Source organism: Taudactylus pleione, unplaced genomic scaffold (assembly GCF_031769625.1).
Source record: "Taudactylus pleione unplaced genomic scaffold, aTauple2 ptg000726l, whole genome shotgun sequence".
Taxonomy (NCBI): Eukaryota; Metazoa; Chordata; class Amphibia; order Anura; family Myobatrachidae; genus Taudactylus; species Taudactylus pleione.
The window spans coordinates 10,022,707-10,032,627 of record NW_028285128.1 but is presented as its reverse complement, the minus strand read 5'-3'; the positions used below and the strand labels follow the sequence as shown (position 1 = coordinate 10,032,627).

The 9,921-nt window shown below is 43.5% G+C and overlaps 1 protein-coding gene across 1 annotated transcript in view; it reads right to left on the bottom strand.

Moving 5' to 3' along the window:
* Positions 1-6,241: 6,241 nt before the first annotated feature.
* The window catches only part of ADSL (adenylosuccinate lyase), a 52,020-nt gene continuing 48,340 nt past the window's right edge, over positions 6,242-9,921 (bottom strand). Inside the window, exon 13 of the mRNA XM_088456938.1 lies at positions 6,242-6,385. Within this exon, the coding sequence (XP_088313064.1) occupies positions 6,299-6,385 (87 nt within the window). The 3' untranslated portion in view covers positions 6,242-6,298. The remainder of the gene's footprint in view (positions 6,386-9,921) is intronic.

Below are 9,921 nucleotides of genomic sequence, written 5' to 3'. Positions count from 1 at the left end.
AGCTACATTCAATAAAATATACCACACTAATGAAATGGTTCAATTTATACGTAGTATCTCCAATCTTGAAATCGACATATTTGGATTTATCTGACTTTATTTCTCTACATGCCACACAATTTCCACAACGAAAAAATCCCTTATTCCTTATGGGATGTTTATTCTCTGTATTCAATGCACTCCTTGTTCATTTACTTTTTAAATTCAGTGCACGTCTATATATGAAGGTGGGTTTCTTCGGTATTGTTTTGCTTAATATGGGATCTTTTAATAATAGATGCCAGTGTTTCTTAATGATACCTTCCAGCTTTCTATATTGTCCCGTATACTCAGTTATGAATGCGTATTTATAGATATCCCCTTTTCTTTCTTCTTTTCTTCTAAAAGTTCTTCTCTATGTTTTTCCAAGACATCTTTTTTAAATTTATCCAGTGTCTCTTTCTTATATCCTTTATCTGTGAACCTTTTTTCCATAGTTGTAATCTGTTGTGCGCAAACATCTCTTTTACTGCAATTTCGCCTTAATCTTAAAAATTGGCTTTTAGGTACACTTTTGAGCCAATTATCATGGTGCTCACTCAAATTGGATATAAAATTGTTTGCATCAGTTGGTTTGCTATAACATTTTGTCTAATTTTTCCTCCTCTACATATAGTGTTAAATCCAAGAAATGTATTTCTTTATAACTGGATATAAAATTCAACTGTATATTAAAATCATTATTGTTAAGAACTCTGTAAAATGCCTCCAACTTTTCTTGTGTATCTTCCCAGATAAAGAGGACGTCATCAATATAACGATACCATATCTTCACGTTCTCATCCAAAATGTTCCTAATTCGTGTCTCCTCCCAGTATGCCCTAAACAAATTGGCATAGCTGGGAGCGAATTTTGTACCCATTGCTGTTCCGATGACTTGCGCAAAATAAACTCCATTAAAATAAAAATAATTATTTCTTAAAATGAAATCAATACCTTTTAATAAAAATGTTATCTTTTTCTCATTAAAATCTGTCTTGTTTAGATACAATTTCACCGCCTCTATACCTTTCTCATGTGGTATATTTGTGTATAGGGCTGCGACATCCGCTGTCACCAATATCATGTTCTTATTCCAATGTATCTCCTTTATTTTACGGAGTGTGTCTGTTGTGTCCTTCAAATGTGATTTTGTTGTACTAACAATTGGTTGAAGGTGAGCATCTATATATTCTGAGAGATTCGTAGTTAGACTCCCAACTCCTGCCACTATTGGTCTCCCTGGCGGATTTGTTGGATTTTTATGCACCTTCGGTAGTACATATATGGTGGGTCTTGTGGGATCCTCCACCTTTAAGTGCGTTGTGAGGAACATACCAATTTGAATTTTTTTTAGAGTATTGATGTTCAATAAATATGTTTTTACAATATCACACTATGTTTGATATATTTATGTCTTTCATGTAAATGTAAATACTATCAACTGCAGATCATCGTTTACTGGACTCCCATATGCAGAATTGGGAAGTATTATAATAATTTTTGTTTATCCACCTACAGCACCGTGCGCACTTGTGTTATCATAAATCACTATTATATATATGCTTAGGTATTAAAGGATTATACCATTTTGATAATACATCTGCAGCAGACCATTGTGCTAGGCGCCTGTGAGCACCACTCACCATTTTATTGCAACACTGTTGTGGCGTTGTCAGACTGAATCTGTACGGGATGACCCTGTAGAAACAGTCTCGCTTTTTGTAAGGTACGAAAAACTGCCCGAAGTTATAAGATGTTAATCAGAAGAGCCGACTCCACCGAGGTCCACATGCCCTGAAACACGTGTGGACCCGACCCAGCGCCCCACCCCGAGACAGGCATCCGTCATCAGGAGAATCCAATCCAATATCCAGAAGGGGCATCCGATGAGGAAATGAGACTTCTGAAGCCACCAGGTCAGTGAAAGACGCACCTCCGGAGACAGCACCAGCATCTGAATCCTTAGCCGAAGAGGTATCCCGTCCCATTTGGATAGGATCAGCTTCTGTAGAGGTCTCGAGTGAAACTGGGCATCTCACACCATGTCGAACGTCGACACCATGGACCCCAGTAACCTTATTGCAGAATGGATAGATTCTGCAATCCCGCAGACAAGTGCGAATCCTTGCCTGCAACACAGACCTTTTCCTCTGTCAGAAAGATCCGCTGTTGCTGAGTGTCCAACAGAGCTCCGAGATGAAGCATCCTCTGAGATGGCGTTAGAAACTACTTCTTCATCAGCCATCCGTGATTCTGCAACACCTCTATAGTTAGTTACAGGTGCTGGTGAAGTACCTCTGGAGACCCTGCCAGAAGTAGCAGATCGTCCAGGTAAGGTAGGAGGTAGACCCCTGCAGGCGCAGGTGTGTCGTCATTACCGCCATAACCTTGGTAAACACCCTCGGGGCTGTAGAAAGGCCAAACGGTAAAGCCTGAAACTGGGAATGCCGACTTGTTACCGCAAATTAGAGAAAGCGCTGATGAGAGACCGCTATTGGGACAAGCAGGTAGGCATCTTGGATGTCCAGAGACACCATAAAGTACCCAGGTTCCATAGCCAAAATAATGGAACGCAGGGTTTCAATCCTGAACAGAGGCACCCTCAAATATTTGTTTGGGGACTTCAAGTTGAGGATAGGCCTGTACGATCCATTCGGTTTTTGCACCAGGAAGAGATTGGAGTAATAACCCATCCCCCTCTGGGGTAGCGGAACCAGCACAACCACCCCCTCCTGGAGCATGGATCATACAATCTTGTGAATTTCTAGAGCCTTCTCTGGATTTCAATGAAGGTCCGTGGAAAAAAATTGATGGGGAGGCCTTTTCAGAAAGGAGAGGGCATACCCGTGAGAGACTACTTCCTTTACCCAAGTGTCCGAGGTGGTCTGACACCAACACTGGGCGAACTGAAGTCGGCCTCCCACCTTGGGGTCTCCCAAGAGGAGGCCCGCCCCGTCAGGCTGTAGGCTTGTCGTCAGGCTTGGTAGTCGGACGTCTGGTGCTCCAAGCCTGCTTCCTAGGCTTAGAGGGCTTCTTGTTTCCTGATGACCTCGGAAAGGATTGGGCCTTTGACTTATCCTGAGGCCGATAGGACGACGTCCCTGACCCAGAGGCGGATGGAGCCGAAGGCAAGCATGCAGACTCCCTATTTTTCTCTCTTTAAAAAAGGTTTCTACTTTAGTGGAAAGTAATACACAAAATGGGGATGTCGTTACCTTGTCATCAGACGGGATGCTGGCTGTTGAAATCCTGACCCGGGACCCGACTAAACATAGGCATCTAAATCCCGATGCCAGTTTTAGATACCGATGCCGGAATCACGAACATGAGTATAGTGAGGCAGGGTTATGTGTTAGCCGCGGGGGGAGTTTAGCCTCTGGGGGGAGAGGGGGTTAGGCTACGGACAGGGGGATTAGGTTTAGGCACCATTTGGGGGGTTAGGCACTAAGGGGAGAGAGTTAATTTCAGGCACCAAGGGGGGGGGTTAGGTTTAGGCACTAACTGGGAGTGTTAGGGTGCGGGGTGAGGTAGAAGGGGGGAGGTTAGCATAGTTACGTACCCGTCGGGATACGATGCCTCAGTCAGTATTTTGACAGCTGACATCCCAACTGACGGTATTTCATACTCAACCCCACAAAATGGAAGTTGCTCATTCAATTTATTGACCCATTACCTGTAGCTTAAGGTATGCAGATCCTTGTAGGGCCATATTGGAGAATCCTGGGGTACCTTCAGATGAGTTGGCTTTCAATTTAGAAATACATAAATGTATGACCCAAAGTAGTGCTATAACCATGTAGGGTAGGACCACCAGAGCAGAGACGCCTTGCTGTGGCTTACCATATGTTTGTACACATATGTAATGGAGATCTCTGCATTACTATTATCATGTAGGATACAAGTCTCTAGTCTACTTTAGTGGAAAACAATGTTGCCACATGGATATATTCTGCTAACTTGAACAACTCCAGAAAAGTTGTAAAGCAAAGCAGACCGGCCAAAACTTTCCAGGGCATTCAGTCTATGACACTATTTATCAGAGACTCTGGCTCTCCCGTGCTGAGAAACAAGCTGGGACTTTAGATTCCCAAACAGCTTGAGTGCAAAAGGATACACTGAAATACTTCCAGGTCACATAATACACTTAGAGGGGTATTCAATATGAAATGTTAACTTCACTGTCGAAGTTAACGTTTCATATCGGAGTTTTTACCTGCGTTAAAGTATCGGCGCGCTCCCGCTTATACCCGTATTCAATATAAAACTAATGAAAACGGGAACCTCCGAAGTTGGATTTGCGTAAAGTTACGAATTTTTCCTTAAAAAAAAATTGTAAGACCCCCCTAAAGTTGTAAAAACATGGGGGATCACTATGGGTACCCCTGTTTTAGCCTTTAAATGAAAGTCGGGGATTTAAATAGCCGCAGCAGGTTTTTCCCCCCGACATTGAAGAAGTGTTGCAGAAGAGCACTTAGGTTATTTTTTTCGTTTTTTTAAGTGTTCCCATCAAATTTGGGGTAGATGAAAATGGGTACTAGCATATTTTTAAGACCCTAAAGTAAGTTTTTAAAAATTCTGCATTTGTGCACCTGCCGCTATAAATCTATTCTAGAAAACACCTGCCGCATACTTGCAGAATAGCCCTGAACCTATTTCCCTATTGTTAAACAATTTTTTCCCATTTTTTTTTTTCACCCCAATTTTTAATATAATTTTTTGGGGTGTCCCCATTTTTTTTTTTTTTTGACACAGTTCTTTTTTTAAATGTCATTCCCAGGGGTGCAGGTTATTTTTTTTAAGCCTGCACCCCTAAACCCCAATTCTGCACTTTTTTTCGACACCTATTCAATGGTGAAAAGTTATCCCCTTTTTTTAATCAAAGACTTTTCAAAACTGCGATAAGTCTTTGAAATTGAATACGGTGTAAAAGTAAAACCTGCGATAATGACGTCATACCTCCGATATTAACGCAAAAACGATGTTTTCGCTCCCATATTGAATACCCCTCAATATGTTAAACAGTAATTATAGAGAGGATGCTCATGCACTATGCCAGTGTTGTCCTGCCAGCCCCTCATGCCCAACCATTTAAAAGCAGCCTGGGCCTGCTAGGACCTGTAGTGCGCCATGATTAAGTTATATTTTTAACACTTTAATTTCAGTGCTAACTCACACCTACAGTATGGGAATAGCCCTAATGCTGTCAGTATGGAGCTGGTTTATTTGCTTTGCAGACCCAATCCCCTTAGGGAATACAGCTCCATATGCTGGCCAGCCTAGGGGCAGATCTAGCTCAAGGGGGAATCAGCCACAATAGCATTCCAAATTGACTCTAATGTATGATGGGATAAGAGAACTGCTGTGTACACCCAAGAAATCAACATTTTGCAGTAGGGAACTAATATGTTTCTATGTATTTCAAAAATAGGAGGCAGCATTTTCTGTGACCAGATGCGCTTTGCAGTTATATAATCAATTTGAAGGGGCAGCGAGTTGTTAAATTGTGCAGATCATCAATATTCTTAAAATAGCTTTTCCAGGTAAGTGATCTACAACAAGCTTCCACTGGTCTGTGCTCCATTGTCTAATATGTCCTAGTAGGAAAATACACCAAGCAGGTGTTCCAGCCTTAGGTCATCAGTGTGCAGCTGGTATATAGCTTATCACTATGTTATTCACTCATTCTATTATCCTATCTACTTATTTAAATAGGTTCTCATTTTGATGATTGCCAGAAAACAATCAATCATTCCATAGCTACAATGTGACTGTGTATTATATAGTGCAGATCTGCCTATAGGCCAAATTTTTAGCCGTGATTCAGTTCCCGGGCCTATTCAATTACAGCCCACGGCAGCCACTTAAAGCAGATTTCTATTCACCTCCTCCTGAGGCTCGAACAAAACTCTGCGTTAAGTAGTGTTTTTTGCCCTTATCACGGCTGCAGCGATCGCATTAACCCATAGCTCCAGGTACTTATCATGGAATCTATGGGTTAACACGCGTTAGCCACAGATTAACCACGGAAGGAAAAGGGCTTTTAATTGAATAGCTCTTGGCGTAAAAGTCTGAGGCTACTACCCTTTTCCCCGCGCAGTAAATTACGAGGCTAAATGAATCCGGCCCTATATGTTGCAGGGTAGATACCAAACATTAAAACAAGTTATAAAACATTTATCTTGATATAGTTCTGGAAAAGGCAGCAGCCAGACCAAACAGATCATGAAATCAATCTGTTTATTTTATTTCCAAAATAAATATTTGTTATTGACAGACTTCAGAGGTCCAACTCAATCTTCACGTCCATTTTACTCTGGTACGGAGTCAGTAATGGAATCACCTCCTCCTTCAGGAACCTCACCACCTATCAAGATAAAGAGTTATACAATCAGGGTAACAGTGGGCGACACACAATTTATTTGGTTTATCTAGATCCAAAATGCACTAGCTTGCTAGGTAGATTCCAATGCAATAAGCGCCCTAGTATGTACTAAGAAACATTCCCCACCGATTTGTCTGATGACAATCCATGCAGCAGATTGATATCACCCATATAGCTGGTGCATAACGTTTCAGAGCATAAATAGCCGGCAACTATAGAGTACATTCCTAAAGAATAATACAGGAATGAGTTTTCCTTCCCCAGGAGATAGTGTTTTTTTCCTTTGTTTTAGTTTTTTAATCTCTCTACACAAAAGGGAAAGTGATTTATTAATTTACTGTTAAATGTCATGGTAAAGTCATCAGTGTCACAATTTATCTTTTATTTACAAAAGCGATGACACACTACGCAGTGCTGTACATTGAGGAGATCATGACACAAACAAATTACATACAATGACATGAACCAGAAGGAAAATAAAGCCTAAATTGATCTTACAATCTACAAGGTGTGTGGACCAGCGAATTTGGGCTGGTGATGGAGATAGTGAATGTGGTTGGTTCTAAGGCTACAGCATTATCAGCCTCCATTAACAAAGCAACCAGTGACGAATGGCCAGTAGGGGGGACACATCTCTCTAGAATTAGACTCATTAGGGCTCCAGCAGCAGTGCCAGGGTAACATCTCCCCAGGCAGTATTTGTTAAAGTATAGCAAGATGAGAGTTGGTAACTCTAGGGGAACAAAGAAACATATAAATTATAACATCACATGTCCTAAAAGGGGCTGTCTGCGTGGATACAGGTTCCCCCAGTGGGGTTGGAGTAATGGGTTTAATTGCAAGTTAATAAACTGCTTTTTTCTCCTTCGGCTTTCTTAGGGACGCAGACATCAGACTTGGGGACATTCTGAAGCCTAACCCTTCTACAACTATGACTAGAAGAAAAAAGTTACAGCCCAACTGTACGGACACAGAAAATACAGAAAGCTGCTAGTCCGCATGCATAACAGTCACATGGACAGGCACATTGTCAATTACCACTGACTGAAACTAGCAGAATAAGATGCCTGAAAGGCATCAATTAGATTATTTAGCTATTTAAAAAAAAAAAAAAGATATAATAAAGGCGGTGTGCAGGGAGATCAAACACTTTACATTTACCAGCAAAATTCTCTAGTTCCTCCCTCTAGACAACATTGTCTGCCTGGGGACAGATCAGGAGTACAGAACGAGAGGCAGCGAAGCAAAACAACATTCTCTAACGAGAACAATCTTACAGAGGAAAACAAATGAACTGAACACAAATAGTATAAACAGAGGGAATTGTGTACCCCCAATGGACTACGAGAAAAGGATTTAACCTAAGTACCAAAATCTAATTTTCTCTATTTATTCTTTGGAAGATACTAGATTACCATGGTGACAACCCAAAGGGAGGGCATGCTCAGAAGATGCAGTGTGCAGCACTTCATGTCTAAACCAGGTTGGGCATGAAATGCTGGCAGTCAGGATCCCAGCGGTCAGAATCCCGGCAAGGTCAACACACCGACACTTGTTGGTCAGTATGCTAACCCTCTCCCTACCCTAACCTCCCCCCTTAGTGCCTAACCCTAAACCTAACACCCCCACTAACCCCCAGATATTCACCTTCAGCATGCCGGCAGTCGGGATTCCGGCACCGGGATATAGTCCGTCGGCATGCCGTGTAGAGGTATTCTGACTACATCACGTCTGAACTTACTGTAACATCTTTGGATGCGAAAAGTATTATAACTAACATTTTTTGAGAGTGTACACTGAAGACCAGGTGGCCGTCAATTAGAAGCCCCACACTAGTGCTGTCCCAATGTAAGCATAATGAATTACCAAAGAAATTAACTTTTAGTAGTCTTTCTTGATGTTGGCAAAGAGACCAAACGATCTCACCTGCAATGGTCTGTCTTGATGCTGGCTGACCTCTCGGTTGGACATTGCAAAGACAAAAAGGTAATTGGCCCTGCACAAGTCCTGTGCCCTATGGACATAGGGCCTCATTCAGAGGCGGTCGGAGGATGCAAGCGGTCGCTCAGAAACTGGGCGGCCGCTTGCATCCTGACCGGCCGCCTCTGTTTCGGTCGTTAGGCTGTGGGTTTACACCATCGCGACTTACGACGAGACCCTAGGGTAGGGTCTCACTTGTCGTAAGCCCCGGAGAGCTTCTGGCTCTGTCAGAGCCAGAAGCTCTCCACTGACATCACTAGTGATGTCAGTGGGGCCTCCCCCAAACAGTAGGCGTTCCCATGGGAACGTCTTCGTTTGGGCTGCCACCCCCCCGGCCCGCCTTCCAAACGGGGCGAGCTGTCAATCAACATCGACAGCTCGCCCCCTTTGGAAAGAGACCCGCTACGACCAGCGCTGTCGGTCGTAGCGAGTCTCACGCATGCGCACGAAGGAGCCGGCTCCCTCGTGCGCATTTGACAAACATCGAGGCGGCCGTGCGGTCGTAGACCGTACGGCCGCCTCTGAATGAAGGCCATAGTCTCAGTCCCCTGACAATGAGAACTCTTTGTAAGGAAATCTTCATGTAAAAACAGGATTTTGGTACTTACCGATAAATCCCTTTCTCCGATTCCACAGGGGACACTGGAGTTCAAGACAGTGGGGTATAGACGGTGGTAGAGCAGAGCCTGGCACTTTAAAACAGGATTTTGGTACTTACCGATAAATCCCTTTCTCCGATTCCACAGGGGACACTGGAGTTCAAGACAGTGGGGTATAGACGGTGGTAGAGCAGAGCCTGGCACTTTAAATAAATTTGGAAGTGTGACTGGCTCCTCCCCCTCTATGCCCCATCAGCCCCAGTTTAAGAACTGAGCCCGAGAGGAGACGGAGGACAACAGGAAAACGAGGAGAAGGAGAAGACCACAGAACGGAACAAGACCGAACGAAGGAGAACAAAGGAAACCACTGCAGGGAATCATGCAGTCACACAACCATAGAAGGAACCAAACAACTGGCAGGTACGCAGCGCTGGGCGGGCGTCCAGTGTCCCCTGTGGAATCGGAGAAAGGGATTTATCGGTAAGTACCAAAATCCTGTTTTCTCCTTCATCCACTAGGGGACACTGGAGTTCAAGACAGTGGGGACGTCCCAAAGCCAACCTCCCGGGTGGGAAGCGCAGAGAACATGCTGACCCCTAGGCCAACTGAAACAGGGACCGCCAAAAACCAGAGGTTCAACGGAAGACAAGAGCTGAGGATCAAATGTCGTGAGCCAGGAGGCAATCAGAACTCCTTGTGGAACAGACACAGAAATTCCACAACTTACAGCGTAAATAGAATGGAATAAGCGTCTAGCGAGAAAACACCCTCAGAGGAGAAGCATCAAAATGCTGTAAACTCAGCTACAAAACAGATAAAGCCGGACTGTTGGGAGCAGAGAACTCCAACCCGAATCCATATGAGAAGGGCAGTAACCCGAGAACAAACTTGAGAAAACTGTACCAGATTCGGAAACGGGAAGCTGCAACAGTCGCAGAT